Raw genomic sequence first — 18,369 nt, forward strand, 5'->3', positions numbered from 1 at the left:
AATGTATCTTACCCTGAAGGATTGTCCTGAGGACTATTAAACACATAAATCAGTACTTGGAACGTAATATCAGTTTTGACTGTTGTTATTGTCATGAGGATCCACTCATGTGTATCAATTATCTTCTGCTGCATAAAAATTGCCCCAAGGCGTCCCTGGTGGTCCAGTGGTTAAGACTCTGTGCTTCCACTGCAGGGGGCACAGGTTCCATTCCTGGTTAGGGAACTAAGATCCCACATGCCATGGAGCACAGCCAAAAAATAAATAAATAAATAAATGCCCCCAAGTCTAGCATCTTATCAGTGAGTTTTTACTTCATTCCTGATTCTGTGGGTCAGCAGTTTGGGCTGGACTCAGCTGGTGGGTTGGCTGGGGGCTGGCTTGTTTGGATGACCCCAGCTGATCCATCTCTGCTCCATGTGGCCTCCCATCTTCTAGCAGGTTTGTCTGGGCTTGTTCACGTGGTGATGGCAGGGTTCCAAAAGAGATCAGTACTATGCAAGTCCTCAGCCTGGAACAAGCATGGTCTCTCCAGCCATTCCCTTAGCCACTGCAAGTCACAAGACTAATCCAAATAGATACAAGGGATGCTCCTCTTAGTGGGAGGAACTGCAAAGTCATCTTGCAAGGCGCATGGATACAGGGAGAAGAATTGTGCCCATCTTTGCATTTTACCACTCAATGCCAATAACCATCGGTTATTACTTGATTTTCTCATGTGGAATAATGATATAGCAGAATGCAGAGACATGAGATCTCAGGAATTGGAAGATTGCATCCAATCTAATCAACCCATGGCTTCATGGAGTCCAGCGTCTCTCTACAAACAAGAACTTTCAACAGCAACCAGACTGTTTCTCTGTTGCAACCATATAATCAAAACAGTTACTTATGTAGGTGTTTACCTCAAAACCAGTTCATTCAGAATAAGGGGGCAAGGAATTCAACATGATAGAGTGGCATAATAGAAGAAAAAATCAGGCAAAATGGAAAATCAAAGAGAGAAATAGAATTAAATCAGGAGGAAGGTTAACTCCCAATGGCAGGTCCTACCTTTCTGTATAGTCAGCCCTCTGTACTTGGGAGTTTCACTATTTATGAAAGACCTATGAAAGACCCTATTTATGAAAGACCAGTGTATTCAATGTACTCTGCCATTTTATAAAAGGTACTTGAGCATCTACAGATTTTGTTATCTACAGGGGCTCCTGGAACCAGTCCCCCATAGGTACTGAGGGATGACAGTAGCCACTGAGGAGGTGCGCTGCCAATGTGACTCTAAGCTCCCTGGCAGATGAAAATGGGAAATTGTTCCTTTACATTATAAACAAAAAAGATAAAATTTGAACTAGTTGCCTGGAAGAGCAGTTATTTCTGATTTTTAAGTATGAAAAATGACTCATCTGGTTCCACAGAAAAAGGACAGTATGTACCACAGTGGATAGAAATGCCTGACATCCTTTCAAAGTGTTCAAAAACGTGTTTCATCTTCAAACTCTTTACTAACGTCTCTCAATAAATGGGGAAAGAGCAAGTTGGGAAAAGCAAATTTTTCAGGGGCCACAGCTGGACACTATTGACCCAGGAGCTATTCCTTGTCCACACTCCTTTCCTCACCCTGGACAGTATGTAAGAATAGTGTCCCAGAGCGATAGTTATTATGATCACCTAAGAAAGTAGGAAGGGACTAAGGAACACGTAGGTGAGAGCAAGTTAGAGCAAGACTTCTTTTCAAATTGAAAATAGATAGGAAAACTTTGGATAATGTCCACCCTACTCATCCCTGCCCATGGCAGACATTGCTAATCCATCACAGTGCTCTTTCCCACTGAACGCAGACATGGCCACATAATCCCTCCCAACCCTAGCAGGAACTACTAGCAGATCAAGTCATCAATTGTGAAATGAAAATTACTTGAAAGACTGAGGAAGCAGGGTAGATGTTTCCGGGAAACTGGTGGAGAAACCAAGGGATTGGTTTCTCTAAAAGTGGGAGGCATTAGCAAGAGGGAAGAAGTCTGGAAACAGCATCAGATCAGATCAGATCAGATCAGTCGCTCAGTCGTGTCCTACTCTTTGCGACCCCATGAATCGCAGCACACCAGGCCTCCCTGTCCGTCACAAACTCCCGGAGTTCACTCAGACTCACATCCATCCAGTCAGTGATGCCATCCAGCCATCTCATCCTCTGTCGTCTCCTTCTCCTCCTGCCCCCAATCCCTACCAGCATCAGAGTCTTTTCCTGTGAGTCAACTCTTTGCATGAGGTGGCCAAAGTACTGGAGTTTTAGCTTTAGCATCATTCCTTCCAAAGAAATCCCAGGGCTGATCTCCTTCAGAATGGACTGGTTGGATCTCCTTGCAGTCCAAGGGACTCTCAAGAGTCTTCTCCAACACCACAGTTCAAAAGCATCAATTCTTCGGTGCTCAGCCTTCTTCACAGTCCAACTCTTACATCCATACATGACCACAGGAAAAACCATAGCCTTGACTAATAGAGGCTAGTAATTTGGATGCATACAGTATCATCCAGCAGAAGTCAGGAGCATCTTGTAGCCAAACAGACGTGGGTCCAAACCCCTTACTAGCTTAGTGACCTTGAACAAATCACATCATCTCTCTCTGCCTCTGTGTGCCCATCTATAGATTGGGATTGATAACATAGTCTAACCCTAGGAAGTGCTGAGGATTAAATGGGTTAATATACACAAAACATTTAGCTCAAAATCCAGCACATAGTAAAATACATAATAATCATATAATAATAAACATTTCCTGTGTGCTGGCTGTACACAAAATGCTAAGTAATTTACCCTAATTTACTTGTTTAATTGACAATTCTAATTGGGTAAGTACTTTTACCATTTTACAGATCAGAAAAGTGGCCCAGAGAAGTGAAATCACCTACCCAAGGTCACACAGCTACCAAATGGCCAGGATAGGAAGAACTCAATAAAGGGAAGTTGTTGATAATAATTATTATTAACCATCCAAAAGGGAGGTGATTTCATCCTCAGGTAAGGGCTTGAGTTCCCCCACCTGACCTCCAGAAATAAAAAAGGCCCGGTGACCAGCTGAATAAAACGCTAGACAGACGGGTCAAACCCGGCGGAGCTCAGCAGGCCCCTCAGCGGCTGTCTCCTCTCCTCCAGGTCCTCCTCGCGCTCTCCCAGCTATTCCTCCAAGTCTGGCAAGAGAAGCCCGCCTAGCAGAAGCTCTAGGTCGCGCCGCAGCCCAAGCTACTCCCGCTACAGTCCCAGCAGGTATAGGCCCCGCCCCCAGGCACTGACCCCTCCCCTCGAGCTAGGCTCCACCTCTGGCCATGTTCCTTTGTTCAGGTCCAGAATCTGCCTTCAATGCAGGAGACCCCGGTTCCATTCCTGGGCCGGGAAGATCCGCTGGAGAAGGGATAGGCTACCCACTCCAGGATTCTTGGGTTTCCCTGATGGCTCAGCTGGTAAAGAATCCACCTGCAGTCCAGGAGACCTGGATTTGATCCCTGGGTTGGGACGATCCCCTGGAGAAGGGAACGGCTACCCAGCCCAGAATTCTGGCCTGGAGAATTTCATGGACTGTATAGTCCATGGGGTCACAAAGAGTCGAACACAACTGAGCAACTTTCACTCCCTCACTCACTCCTCTCCCGCATCGTCTCTCTGGAGCATCTCCCTCAGTTCAGTTCGGTTCAGTCGCTCAGTCGTGTCCCACTCTTTGCGACCCCATGAATCTCAGCATGCCAGGCCTCCCTGTCCATCACCAACTCCCGGAGTTCACCCAGACTCACGTCCATCGAGTCAGTGATGCCATCCAGCCATCTCATCCTCTGGAGCATCTCCCTAGCTCTGTTCAGTTCCTCTCAGGTCAAGCCCCGCCCGCTTATGGATGGGAAGATGACTCAGCATTCCTAGTGGTTCCCTATGTCCTATCCGAGCCGCGGTGAGATCCCCAGAACTTCCCTGCATCCTCATGTACTTACCCCAAACCCTCAGCCACACCCCGGAATTCATATCTCCAGCCCTCAGCCTCTTCACACAACTAGTACTACCCCACATCCCTATATCCAGAGCCCCTAATTCTGACTTCTTACTCAGCACCTGGGCCCACCCACCTAACCTTCATATCCTGACCCCTGAAATGGCCACCTTCAAAGGCTGACACCCCTCCCCACGCCCAGCTGCACCCCTCCTCAGTAGCCAGTAATCCACGTAGACTCTCTCATAGCTATGCTATCCTCCCTGGGGGCCCCATGCTGACCCTGTCCCCTGCCCCAGCGGGGTAAAGTGGGCAAGAGGGCAAAGTGGGTGCCCTTCTCCCACACGCTCACACCGAAAAAGCCAGGGCAGCCTCCGCTCCCCAGTAACCACCCCATCACCGCACCCCTTCAGGGAGCGGAACCCCAAGTACATCGAGAAGGATTCGCAGCAACGCGAGCGCGAGCGAGCTCGGCGGAGACGTCGGTCCTACTCGCCCATGCGGAAGCGCCGGAGAGACTCCCCAAGCCACCTGGAGGCTCGGAGGATAACGAGGTGAGGCCAGGAAGCCCGGTACCACCTCCACCTGACTTGCACTCCCTTCCCACCCCCCACCCGCTGGAGCCTCCTTTGGGCTGCATTTCAGGACTGTAGGAGCTCAGGGACCTCCCCAACCGCTGAAATGAGGTTTCAGTTCAAAGCCTGGGGCGAGTCAGCACCCCACCACCCAGAGGGCTTGCCAGAAGGGGGCGGGCGCGGTGGGCGGGGCTAGAATAAGGTGGCAGGCCAAAGGGTGGAGCCGGCCTGAGGAATCGGGTGTGGCCGGAACCTGCGGAAGCTGCTGGGATGCCGCTTGCAGGGCTGGGCCATAGAATGAGGACTGGCCTTGCAATGGGGGACGCAAGCAAGGAACTGAACGAGGACATTGCGTGGGGGTGGAGCCAGGCAGTAGCAACAGACCTCCACCTTTAGACTCACGCGCCCAGATGCAAGGCTTGAATACAACCGTAGGTAATTATACCCTGAACCAACTGTAGAGAGGGCGAACAGGATTGTTTAGGTACCAGAAGGGGGTGGGGGAGTGGGGTGCGCTAGTGGGTAAGGGGAAGACCAGTATTTTGGAGAGGAATCTTGTCTGTGCCACTTTCCGAGTGAGCTGAGAAAGTCTCTTCACCTCCCAGAATCTTAAGTTTTTTCACCCATGAACTGCTGGAGGAAATAACTCCTAGAAGTGTCAAAAGGATAAAATGAAAAGAGGCAAAGAGATATGAATGCAATTTATACACTTAAATGCAGAGCACTAGAACTCACTGTGTGCCATTTTGATGGACTGAATGGTCAGACTTGGTAGGTAAAGATTTCTGTAACAGGTAAAGTCTTAGATGAGAAAAGCCCTAGAAGAGAATCCTGAAGTCTGAGAATCCTCAGGCCTTGAAATGGAGAACTTCCTCCTGGTCCTCCAAGGGTCAGCTACTCAGTCCAGAGACCCACAAGGAAAGGAGAATCCTGGCTGCCCATGCCTCCTCCCTAGAGATGACCTGAAGGAGAAAAAAGAGCTTGTGCCCCAGACAGTAAGGCAGGGTAATGGTGTCATCTTCTCAGATGTCTCACTGAACAGCCTGCCTTGGCCTGGGACATATTGTGGGAGTTCCTACACTCACTGCCTTGACTTTCAGAGGTATCCTTGGAGTGGACTTGGAGGAAGTCTTAAGAAAAAGGGACTGGTGTTTCCAAAGGCTCTCTGGGTTCCGTACTCAACCCCAAATAATCCACCTTGAGTGAATCCATTCAATGTTTCCCAAGCTTCCATCACCCACCACTTTTGCCTTGTCTGATTAAGTGTACTGCTTACTTAAATTTCTTTAAATAGATACGCCTTTTTTTTTTTAGGTCCATACATTTATTTCAAAATGAAACTTGATACACTACAATAAATAGAAAAATCAACCTCTTTTGCCATAAATAGAAGGTTCTAGTAAAAATAAAAATAGCAAAACAAAACTGTGATTAAAGTTGAGATGTAGATTCTGTGGCCAGCTGGATGCTCTCTCTGAACCCAGCCTTGCTATGTTAAAAAAGCGAGATTATCACTTTTCAAAGCATATCAGCATTAGACTGAGACCACCTCCTTGATGTTCTCAGGACTGCAAGGGAAGAGTAACAGGAATTCTTTTTCCCCTTCTAAGGAGATGGGACATGTCTCCTGGGACAATTCTTGTGCTCCCGGGATTGCAGCTGGGAGGAGTCCTGCCCTGACGCTTTCCCCCTCTGATCTCTGCAGTGCCCGGAAGCGCCCCATCCCCTACTATCGGCCCAGCCCCTCTTCATCCAGCGGCCTCAGCAGCACCTCCTCCTGGTACAGCAGCAGCAGCAGCCGCTCAGCCAGCCGAAGCTACTCCCGGAGCCGCAGCCGCAGCCGGAGCAGGACCCTCTCTAGCAGCAGCTGCAGCTCCCGCAGCCCCAGCCTGGGCTCCCGGAGCCGGAGCCGGAGCCGGAGCCGGAGTCGGAGTCGGAGTCGGAGTGGGAGCTACAGCTCAGCAGACAGCTATTCCAGCACGAGGCGCTAAGCCAGGGCCCTCCCGTGAGCCCACTACCTGTGGGGCCCCTTTCACTCTGACAGCCTCCCCCACTCCCCGCCCACCCTGCCTTCTCCTTGGTGACAGACAGCACTGAGGCTCCCAGGCCCTGTCCTTCTTGCTCTCCTGGGGAGGAGGAAAGGAGGGTGTGGGGGCTTCAGTCTCGATGTGGAGCTGCTGCCAGCCTCCACCACACCCTCTGGGGCTCAGCTCAGGGCTGAGCATGTGGAGAAGACTACCTTCTTTTGGCACAGAAAAGCCTCAACGGTTTATAAGGAGCAACGAGTCCATGACTCAGAAGTTTGGGTCTGGCCAGGAAAATGTAGAGAGAGTTCTGCTAACCCACTGCTGCCAGGCTGCATACCGAAGACCAGTGGTATTTATCACACCTGACCTCCTTCTCTTCTCATCCAATCTCATGGCTACACGTGTATGGACCCCCATGGACCCCATGGGGTGAGGGGTGGATATTAGAAGAGAGCAGAGCGGTTCGGGTCCAGGAGCGGGGATCAGGAGTTTTAGCTCCCCACGTAGGCCATAGCAAGTGCCGAAAGGCTATTGGGTCCTAGAAAGGGGGACACATGACTAGGGGACATGGACATTTCACTTGGTGGTAGGTGTCAGGAGCTAGGAGATGGACTCTCTGGTCATGAGTCTAGAAGCAAGAAGGAGGGGGGATAAGCCCACTGCTCCCAGTATCTCCCTGTGGTCGGGAAGAGGGGCCCAGTAGTTTCTAGCCGTGGAGAGGCCACCACGCCATTTACACAGAATGCCTCTTGGTGGCTCTCAGGGACCCTGCGACCTCTGAGGAAGGACACAGCAGACAGTCAGGACAGCTGGGGCTGCAACCCCACTTCCCAAGTTTGCCTCGGCCCCAGTAGCTGGCAACAACTTGATTCCATGGGACCATCTGCTGAACATTCCCCAGTGCCATGGCCAGCTGCCAGTCCCCAGCGCCAGCCAGTCTGGCCTTACCCTCCGGTTGGCGCCTGCCTGCCCCCTCCCCACTGCCCAGACTGCGGCACACTGGATCCTACCCAGGGATCCAGGCAAGCACCCACTCACCCACCTACCACCCTCAGCCTAAGTCACCCATTTTGCCCCTCAGGAATTTTGCCAGGATGGGGCACAGCAGCCCTGGTTTGGGGGAAAGATCCAAATCCAGAGAGTCTGGGGGAGAGGAGGTTAGATGCTCCGAAGCTCCTGCTGGTTTCCAGAGTTCTTACCAGCTTGGGAGAAGCCCCACCCTCATTTCTGCCCTCACCCCACTTCCCCCCCACCCCCGCCCGGGGCTGGGCAGTGAAGGTAAGCTGATCTGCAGCACACAAACACCACCAGCTGCTTCACCCACGGAGGGCACTAAGAACAGGGGCATGAGGGAGAAGATCCTTAAAATAAACTCTGGGGCATCCCCCTCACCAGCTGACTGGCTTTCCGGAGCCTTGCGGGTGAGATTCCAGTTTGTGGTGGCAACAGCAGCAGGGCAGGGCATGAAGGGAGAGGGTGAGCGGGACAGTCCCCAGCTTTGGAACCTGGGGCTCTGGGAAGCAGAGAACCAAATATTCTTTATCCCTTGTGCCCCGAGGAGGGGAAACATTTGGGGAGAAAAAAAAATTCCTGTTTCTTAGAAGCAGTGACGTCCTCCCTCCCCAGTCTCTCCCATCGCATCAGCCATGGGGCCAGGAACTGCCCTGCAACGATCCGGAAAGTCCTTCCGCCAGCAGGAGAGGGGAGCCGGGCCCCAGGGCAGCAGCGGGGGACCCAGCCTCTCTATGGTGCCCGCTGGCCCAGAACTGGGCCCCACCTGCCAGGACCAATGGGTGCCAGCGCGGTCACTGCAGAAGGCCTGATGGCAGGTGCCTGGGACAGGGGCAGGTGCCCTGGGAGAGTCTGTATAGCAACTGTAAATAACCCTCTTCCCCGCCCAGGAGCCGGAACTGGACTCTAGTCTCCCTTCATGGAAACAAAGGCTTTCTGGAGCCATGGAACCTCCTTAGCAGGACAGCAGTGGAAGACTCAAGAGCCCCCATCCAGATTGCCTTCATCCACGCAATTCTGGGGGACCATTTTTGCCTGGGGCTCCTAGCTAACCTCTTATTTATTTATTTATGTTTATTTATTTATTTATGGGATTCCCTCTGCCTCCCTCTCTTTTTCTCTCGGTTGCCATTAGCAGTATTCAAGTATTTATTTATTTATATGGAGAGGGTGTGTATATCTGTGTGTGTGATGTGTGTGTTTGGGGAGGAGGGGAAACTTCTAAAGTATTTTTGTGCATCTCTTTTTTTTCCCCTCATGTCTCTATGGATGGGATTTGAGAGGCTGGATGTGGGTGGGGATGTTTGCCTTTTCCCTGAAGGGGAGAGACTTAGAGCTCTAAGCTTGGAACACACTGGAGGTGGCACAGAAGCACTTCAGGCCAAAGATTCATGACTAAGCCCAAGTTGGGTGAAGTTCAGGCCTGCACCCCAGTCCCCTGCCTACCAGTTACCTAACTGAGGTACCAGAAAGATGAAAATGGTCAAGAAGCTTATGAGCTAAGGTGCTGACCTGACACTGTAGAGTCACAGCTGACATGGGGGTTAGAGTCTAAAGTTAGCACATAAGGCAAAAGCTTCAAAGTCTAAATCATCTGTGAAAGACCTTTAGGGAGGCACCCAGTGTGAGACATATGTGCACCTCTGAATCTTACCCTTATTCCAGGGAATATATTAGTGGGTGAAGTCATTTGCTCTTCTGAGCCTAAGCTAAGTGTTTTCATAGAAGTTACACATGCTTCTGAACACCCCCTTAGCTAATTTCTCCCCATCCCCTGTGAGCTCAGGGTTGCCCTAGTGACAAGGTATCAGCCGTCCTGAAAGAGAGAGACAAACCCAAAGCAAAAGCCTTTTTCTGTGACCTCAGGAGAGAGCATACTACTATTTCTGAAGTTGGAAAACAAACAAAATGAAAGGAACAGCCAGAGGCTCCCCCCGCCCCAACCCCCTCAAGAAGGCCATTTCAAAACCTGTCTTGGGAGCCAGAATCCAGAGGTCTTGACCAGCCCTGGCTTTCTCACCCACTAGCAGCTGAGTAGAGAGGGTGCCCGCCCTTTCCAAAGTCACTCTTCACTGCCTTGGCATGGCCAGCTCGCCTCGTCCAGCTTTGGGTTTGGTGAGACTTTTTCAACATCCCTGATTGTTTTCCCTGGCAATGTGACTTTACTCTGTTCTAACCCAAGCAAAGGAGTACCCCTAGCCTGGGAAAGCTTGCAAGAACTTAAATGCCTCCTGGGAGAAAATCTGCCCTTCCCTGTCACTTGATGTGTTTCTCAAATTTCCTTTACATTTCCTTTTCTTTCCATCCAAAAATAAAACTCTTACTGGGGCACTGGTGAACCTTATTTAACCAGCACCCCCACCCCTGGCACTGCTGTTTCTCTGCATCCTTCACCCTCAGTACACTTCTGCTTCCAGGGGATGATACAGACGGTCTGAAACCTGCTCATGGTGAGGACTTACTTTAAAAAGTAGTATGGGAAATGGGAGGGAGATGTGGCTTGAGGTCAAACAACATGTGGCCCTTTGACCCTCCTGCTCTGGATAGTCCCTGGATGTGTGGAGCTAGGCAAATTGCTTCTTTTCTCTGGGCCAAAGTTTCCACCTTTGAGAAGTAGAGGAGTTTTTGAGATACAACCCAGAACATTGACCTGAGGCCTGGGCAGTTCTTCAAAGACCTAATGAGTTCACTGAGACTTAGAGAAAAAAGGAAAATATCCTCAAACATTTTTAGGAGGTTCTCAATCATGAGAATAAAGCCTAAAAGCAATGTGTGAACTCCCATTAGTAGATTCAGAAAAGTGAATTCAAATCCCTCACCCAAGAACATTCTAGTTGATCCAGGTTGGACTGCATTCCTGTCTCCATCTGTTCCCTTCTTTGAAGGAAAGTTAGTCTTTCAGAAGCAAAACACACAAATTATGATGTTTGAAAGACACAAGGCTCTCAATCTCAGAGAGCCCCCATCACTTTATTTACCAAGACCCATCTTCCTTTCCAAAAGGCTTTGCTTGAAGAGGTGAATATTCGGGGTGCTCCCAAAGGTTCGAAAGTCCATTTTTTTCTTCTCAAGTCTCATTTTTATCTTTTCTTTTGCTGTATTCCTTTTCACAAATATTCAAAATAGCCTCACGTGCTTTACTTTCTTTTCCAGCTGAACAGAAAATTGTGTCTGATTTAAAAAAAAAACAGAATCCTCAAACTACATCCCTTCCATTGGCCAACGGTGTCCAGCTGAGGACCTTAGGGTAGATACAGTGTCAATCGAGCAATGCTTTGTTGCATCCTCTTCCTTCTCTGCACCCATGGGCCAGTGATACTGACGGGGTTGCCATCTACCCTGTGTCTGTGGCTGTTGTTTTGCATTATTTTCAGTTTCCTGAGGGTTTTTTAGTTTTGTTTTTGGTTGGTAGTTGTTTTGCATTGTAAATACCATGATGGGGGCCCCTCATCAGAGTGTGGCTTAATGAATAATTTATTTCCTATTTATTGAGTGGTATTGGGAGAGGTGAAAGACCACCCTTCTCCGGAAATGTTATTGGAAATCAGTCTGTCTCTCAGCTCCACTGTCTGTGGTGGGGACGTTCTCGCCCAGGTAATGAGTGCTAGAATCACCCGGCAAATTGGAATTGGCAGAAATGGAGGCTTCAGTCATACAAATTAAGCTCAAATGGAACTAAAACACTGGTTATCTCTGGGAAAACCTCATTTAGATGGAAATTAATTGAAGAATGAAATGCCTGTGCACAAACCAACTTCTATTAAAAAGTCACAACTCCTTGAAAAAGAGAGAGAGGGAGCAAAAAAAAAGAGAATGAAAATTGTAATTCCTTTCTCCGGCCAAGAAAAGCTATGCCTCATCTTCTAACGAGCCGAGCCAAAGAGACTGGAACAGCGTTCTTGTGTGGCTCTCTTGCCTATATGTGTCTGTCTGGGTGAAATGGAGTGGTTCTCGGGTCTCAGTCTTATCATCTGTAACATGGATCTTGGCCTAAGTGTTCTTCATAGGGTGGAGGGAAGGGTTCTAACTCTGAGGCAGTGAGCTCCAGACTGTCAGATGTAGAATCCCTCGTGTCTTCTGCTGACTATAGGTTGAAGGGTCAGAAGAAAATAAAGAAGCAGGGTGTGGACTTAATTTGCAGAGTGAGTTGGGAGTAGCTGAGTCCTGGCAGAAACAGGAGACCTCCAGGTTCTGGCACCTAGGAACTTCTGTGGCCTGGTGAAAGCCCTCTGTATGAGCTTGAACGTCTCTCCAAGCCCAACCATCTAGCATATTCAAAGGACAGGCCCAGCTGACTTTGCCGTGCTCCGGATTTCAGACCCCATGTATTGTGTCAGGCCACATTTTGTGCAGTTGCTCAAACCAGCCAGCGAGACTAGTCATTCTGCCGTGACTCATTTTTCAGATGAGAAAACTGAGACCCAGGAAGGGGGCACTTGACATGCCCAGGCTCCCTTGAGCTCCGATCTGTCCGACCCCATGCCCTACCCATGCTCTTCCTGGTAGCTCTTTCTTGCCAGGCGTAGGCTGTGAGGACTTCTCTTTGTGCTGTATCTTTTCTCTCCTGATTCCCAGCTGTCTCCTTCAGCAGTCATTGGCCAAGGACCCGGTAGAATCTACCACAGCAGCCCTGGGAGGGCGCTTGATCCACCCCAGGGCCATTTCTCCACAGCGGGGGCTGGAACTCCCATCTGGAAAACCCCAACCTGGGAGACCCACCAGTAGCCCAGCTCAGCCTGAGCCACCGGCCTCTACCCACCCGCCCACATCAGAGGGGGAGAAGCCACTGTGTCCGCCGGCATCTTGGGACCCTGTCCTCCACCCAGTGACACAGCGGCCATGGTTTGTTTGATATCTGGTGTCCACAGCTAAGCATAACCTTCCTGGGGTTTCTGGCTTCTTTTCAGCCTGTACAAAACATGTCTCTGTTCTAATAAAAGGTTCCATGGTATGGTGTTCTCATCCTTGGCCCAGTGTCCTCTGTCTACATATGGTGCCAGAATCAGAGGTAGGGTGACAGGGAGGTGGGGACAGAAAAAAGCCAAGCAGCACCTGCTGTGCTACATATTGCCCCAGTGCTCATCTTGCTCCTTTCTTCAAAACAAGCCTGTATTTTGGGTTCACGTATACATTCATACCAGCCACCTTTCCCTAAGCCTTTTTAATCTTAGTCTTCGGCACCACCTATCTCAGATACAGGTGTTAAGATCTCTTTTCTACTAAGAGGAAAATGGAGGCCCAGGAAAGCAAAGTCACCAGCCCAAGACCACAGAGTCCATGATAGGATGCAAGTGGACTGGCTCCAGACACGTCTGTTCTCTGCTCTGCCCCACAGCACATCTGCTCATGCAGTAAGTGGCCAGTTTTCTTTGGTAAAATTTTTTCTCTGAGGTCTTCATGGTCAGGAGGAAGCTCAGTCTGGGGCACAGATATGGGAGTCCAAAAGACCTGGATTCTAATCTGGACCCTAGTGGTATGCCAGGGAGCAAGGACCACACCCCACTGGGCCTTGGGTTATTCATCTGTAAACGAGGACAGCAACAGCGACCGCCCTGGGCAGCTCTGAGAACCAAATGGTGCTCTTAGAACCAGTGGTGCTAAGAAAACAAAGTAAAAGACTGAGTGCATAGAAAGCACAACGCTGGTAAGCGTGCTGACTTTTCTAAATCGAGTCTGCATTATGGGAGGGGCTCAGAAAGACAGTCTAAAGTAGGCAGCTCAGAACAGTGGGGCCCCCAAGACCCAGTGGAGGCCTCCAGAAATGTTCTCACTGTCCCATGTGAAAGTTTCTTGCCATAGAAAACAGGTGTTGAAAACACTCAAAGGGCAGCCCGGTGAGGAAGTGGACAGAGTTGGGACTCTGGGGAGCCAGGGAGCCCAGTGCACGTTTGCCATGGAGAAATCTCATCTCAGGGCTGCCACGTCTCTCAATTTATCCAGAGAATCTGAATTTTTAGATTGAATTTCCTGATTTTTAAAATGTTCAAAACTCATTCTTTTTTCAAATACTACGTGGGTCCAAAAAAATTGTGTACATGCACACACACACACACACACACACACACACAGATAATACATATCATCCCAGGATAACATCCCAGGGGCCAGAGAGGAGGAAGTGGCTCAGCCCCACCTTCACACCTACCCCCAGGGCTACTGGGGGTTGTTTCAGTCCCTTGTTTGCATGTGAGTGGGTTATTAATTAGCTCAGGAGGAAAGATCAAACAAAACAGGCTACCCCCACCCCTCCAGAAATCTCCCTTGGGAAACTTAGATGGGACTACCTCCCTGGGGAAGATTCAAAACTATCGCATCACATCACCACTCCCTGCCCCGCCACCCCCTATCCCCACCACCCACACGGATTTCCTTCTTCCCAAATTGGCTTGGTTAAGGCAACCACCAGTGTCCTCTTTTGAGACTTCATCAATAAATAATAATTATGATCATTACTTTTCATGGATCAATTATTATGTGCCAAGCCCTTTGCATACCTTAACTTGTTTTTTGCTAATAACCCCATTTAGCCTCATTTGACAGAGCAGAAAATTGAGGCTCAGAGTGAGAAGTTCGTGTAGCTAGTGTATGTTTGAACTGAGGTCTGTGGGCTCCAGGGCCATTTCTGCTGCACCTCTCTGCCTAAGAAGGTATGAACCCCATCAACTTGGAGCAGCCCTCTCTACGGGCCCCTGAAATCTTTTTCCAGAAAACATGTGTGCCAGGAGGTGGAGGTCTCTACCCTTCTCTCTGTGTTCTGACTCCCAGTTTTGGGTTATGGGAACCCTTGAGTTTGTTCTTTCTATAATCGGCCTGAACAGGCACCCCACCCTGTCCTAGTCTCCAGGGCGGACAGCCCTGCTTCCACAAGTGCCTCTCCTTCAGGCCAGGTTGGCGACTGCCCAGGGACGGAGCAGAGGCAGTGGCCACCCTAACCTTCTGCAGCCCCAGGGGCACACATAGCCCTTCCACTGGGTGAAGGCACTCAGACAAGCAGGGGTGGGGGCAATATCAGAAAATGAAACTTCCCAAGAGGCTGGGACCCCTAGCTTGCCTCATGACCTTAGCAAATCAAGCCCTTTCTGGGCCCTAGTTACCCCACCTGATTTGGCTTAGACCAGTGGTTCTCAGTCCTGCCCCCACACCTGTGACCTTTATCAAACTACCCACACTCGAGTCCCACTCTCACCCCAAATAAGAATCCTTGAAAGTGGTTGCCTGTTAGCAGTCTTTTTAAAGGTTTCCCAGGTCATTCTACTATGAAGCCAGGGTTGAGAAGCTCTGAGTCAGATGGCACCTAAAATGTCACCTGCCAACCAGATCTGACATCCTGAGCGTGGTACGAGTTGTCTTCACAGGAACAGAGAACACAGGCCACAATGCTCACTCTTGTAGAGGACCTGCTCTGTGCCAGACATGATGCCAAGTACTTCACAGGCATCGACACAAATGACTTATGTGATTTCATCTTCACATCCTTATGAGGTGTGTACTATTTTATGCCAATTTTACAGATGCAGAAACTGAGGCACAGTCAGGCGACCTTGGATCACATGGCTAGTAAGTGGCACACGCTGGATGCTAGAATAAGGGTGAGTTCAAAGGGACACCTAAAACAGCCTTGGAGATTCAAGGAAGGCATCACAGAGAAACTGACATCTGGGCTAAAGCCTGGGAAGTGAGTGGAGTTGACCAGGCCAGAAAAGGGGCCCAAGAGAGAGGAGGAAGGGGCTGGGATGGCAGGCAGGAGCAAGTGCCTGGGTATGGGAGCGGGCAGAGGAGTGACCTCACCTGCCTAAAGTCTGGCTCTGTCCCCGCCTACCCTTGCATTCCTTCCATAGTGCTATTACTATCTGTAACAAGTGTGTTTACTTGTTTACATGATAGCCATCCATCTCCAAGAGGTCAGAAGCCTTGTCTACCTCATTCATCCCCCTCTCCTTTATGCCCCGCAGGGAGTGCCAGGCCGGCCCCTGGCTGGCTGCCACATAGTCGAATCTGCTTGGGGTTGCCAGCTCTGCGCCTTACCCTTCCAATTCCCATGCATTTTTAAGCTGGTTAATTTTTACTTCGTGTGGGGGGAGGGGTGGATGGGGAGTGTGACTAGGTGGACAAAAGTAGCGACATGTCCCACACAGGGATCTCTTGTGCATACGCTGTCCCCACTAGGGGCTGTTTCCCTCCCTGAACAAGGGGAGGCAGCACAGGGTGTGAGGCAGACAGATGTGGGCACCTACTATTCACCCAGCACTGTGTGAGCCTCTGGGGTATAAGTCCTGGGATGGAATAAATGGTATATTTTTAAAAGGCAGTGGTTGAGAGTGAGGACTTGGGAGTCAGAAAGACCTAGATTTGAGCTTGACTCCGCTACTTCCTAGCTGTGTGTTTCTGTGTAAGCGACTTAACCTCTCTGAGTGTCAGGTTCATCACATTTCCAATGGGGACAATGCAAGTGTGAGTATGATAAAGGTGCCATGGACATGCCTAGAGGTGATGCATGTGAGCACTTAGCCCAGGGCTTGATTGAGTCAGTGTCACTGTTAGTGATTCTAAAAATGTTGGGGGTTGGGGGCAGGCTAGCCGAGTTGCCTAGATACCCTCACAATAAGTTTGCAGGAGGGTTCTGGGTCACCTTGGCAAAAGCTCAAACAGCCTCTCTTCTCACCTTTCATCATCTCAAACACCAAATTCTCAAGAGAGGCGCTCCCAGCTGCTGCCCTCCATAAATATCTCTTCCACCTAGAAGAATGCAGAGTCTCCTAAGAACGTGGCGATCTCCCCACATGTATCCCTACCCTGACATTTCATCAACATTGTATACCAGAGTAGTTCTCACATCCATCCACTAGTAGAAAGACACGGGGCACCGTTCAAGCATCTGTACCCAGAGCAACAGAAGTTTCCACTCCTCTGAATCCTGCCTCTAAACCTTCTATAATTATACCAACCTGTGGCCAGGTGACTCAAGGCAGTTTTTCTTTTTACCTTTTTTCCTCTTGCCAATAAAACTTGTCCAGTGCTTTCTCAAGGTGGAACACTGGGTCCCTTTAACAATCTACTCTGGAATCTAAAACCAAAATAAACAATAGCAACCACATTAAATACATTCACATTGCCAAATGGAATGGGGTTGGAATGAGTGCACACACACATACACAGAGAGGATGTTTTCTCCTTGGCGTCTCTCTCACCTCAAATCATATCTCTGGATTAAGTAATCTTAACCTGAGGGAATCCATGACCTCCTGGGCTTGGCTTCAGAGAGTCTGAATCATTTGACATCCCACGCAAAGTTTTTATGTATGAAAATATCAGCATTTTGGTGCAGAGAATGACGTATTTCCCACCAGTTTTCAAAAGGAATCCAACTTTAAATCTTTAGGAATCTTCTGCAAAATCTATCTTTACTCTCTCAAGATGTGGCAGAGTTTCTAGGTGTCCCCTATGGCCCTTTCATCCTCAGCAATAACCGCCCCCATCCCAATTTTTAACTGGGTTCATGGTTACCCAGAATAAACACTGCATTTCCCATCCTTCCTTGCAATTAGGGTGGCCATGTGGTTAATTTGGGCAATGAGAAAAGGCAGAATTTTTGTATGGTAGCCTCCAGAAATTTCTATAGAAGAGATTTCTTGTGTGCTTTTTCCTTCTTTCTCATCCCTTCCTTCTTGCTGCTGGAATGTGGACGTGAGGGCTGGAACTCAGGTGGCTCCCTGGTCCATGAGATGGCTTTGGAAATGGAGCCATAAAGAAGGGCCAGCAAGATGGAAAGGTGTCCGTAGCGAGATGGAAAGGTGGTGTCAGTCTCTAAGGATTTTGTGGAGCAGCAACATCAAGGCAGCTCAGACAGAATGTCTCTGGAATTTAATATTAGGAAGAACTAAACCTCTCTGTTCTTTCAGCCACGGTTGCTTTGACTGTCTTGTTCTCAGCTATAGTTCATTGTAACTCATGCTGCTGCTGCTGCTAAGTCGCTTCAGTCGTGTCCGATGCTTCACAACCTTGTGGACTGCAGCCCACCAGGCTCCTCCGTCCAAGGGATTTTCCAGGCAAGAATACTGGAGTGGGTTGCCATTGCCTTCTCCCATTGTAACTCATATTCAAGGTGAAACTAAGCCAGTCCTGAGAAGAAGGTATCTTGTTTATATATCTCCTTGTCCACCTCTGTACATCCTCCCCAGTGACACCAATCTTTCTCCCCCTCCCAGCACAAACCGTGAGAACCTTCTTGGGCTGAGTCCTCCTAAGAGCTGTCATTCCCAGACCTAAAAAAAAACTGTTTCCAAAGCAGCTGCCTGGTGTCATGGTCACCAACTAGTCAAACCAGCTCTTGCTCTCACCTCAGAGATACATGGGGAAAAGGCCCTCGAGATTATAGACTTTCCAGTTCTCCCCCTAAAATTTCAGAGTGACCCTCTGCTAAATGTTTAATAATGGCACTCGGCACAAGTGTCCCAAACTAGGAGGAATAGATACCACTTTCCCAGCCAGGTCTCTCCATAGAGGAGATAGAATGACTTACCCTCAGAATGACACTAACACCAAGAAAGTTCTCTTGAAGCAATACTAACAACCGCAAAAGGATAGAATTTAGAAGACTATTCATCAGATAGGCCAGGATGTCAGGACTGGTAAAGGTTGACCTTCATCTCAATCCCAAAGAAGGGCAGTGCTAAAGAATGTTCCAACTGCCAGGCAGTTGCGCTCATTTCCCATGCTAGTACAGTTATGCTCAAAATCCTTCACACTAGGCTTCAGCAGTACTTGAATCAAGAAATTTCAGATGTA

The 18,369-nt window shown here is 49.3% G+C and overlaps 1 protein-coding gene across 1 annotated transcript in view; it reads left to right on the plus strand.

Annotated features, from left to right (window-relative positions):
• SRRM4 (serine/arginine repetitive matrix 4) overlaps nucleotides 1-7,315 on the plus strand; it is a 167,492-nt gene extending 160,177 nt beyond the window's left edge. The window contains exons 11-13 of the mRNA XM_006060958.4: nucleotides 3,152-3,262; nucleotides 4,385-4,525; nucleotides 6,252-7,315. Coding sequence (XP_006061020.3) covers nucleotides 3,152-3,262; nucleotides 4,385-4,525; nucleotides 6,252-6,537 — 538 coding nt within the window. The 3' untranslated portion in view covers nucleotides 6,538-7,315. The remainder of the gene's footprint in view (nucleotides 1-3,151; nucleotides 3,263-4,384; nucleotides 4,526-6,251) is intronic.
• The last annotated feature ends 11,054 nt before the right edge of the window (nucleotides 7,316-18,369 follow it).

This window comes from Bubalus bubalis, chromosome 17, assembly GCF_019923935.1.
Source record: "Bubalus bubalis isolate 160015118507 breed Murrah chromosome 17, NDDB_SH_1, whole genome shotgun sequence".
NCBI classification, from domain to species: Eukaryota; Metazoa; Chordata; class Mammalia; order Artiodactyla; family Bovidae; genus Bubalus; species Bubalus bubalis.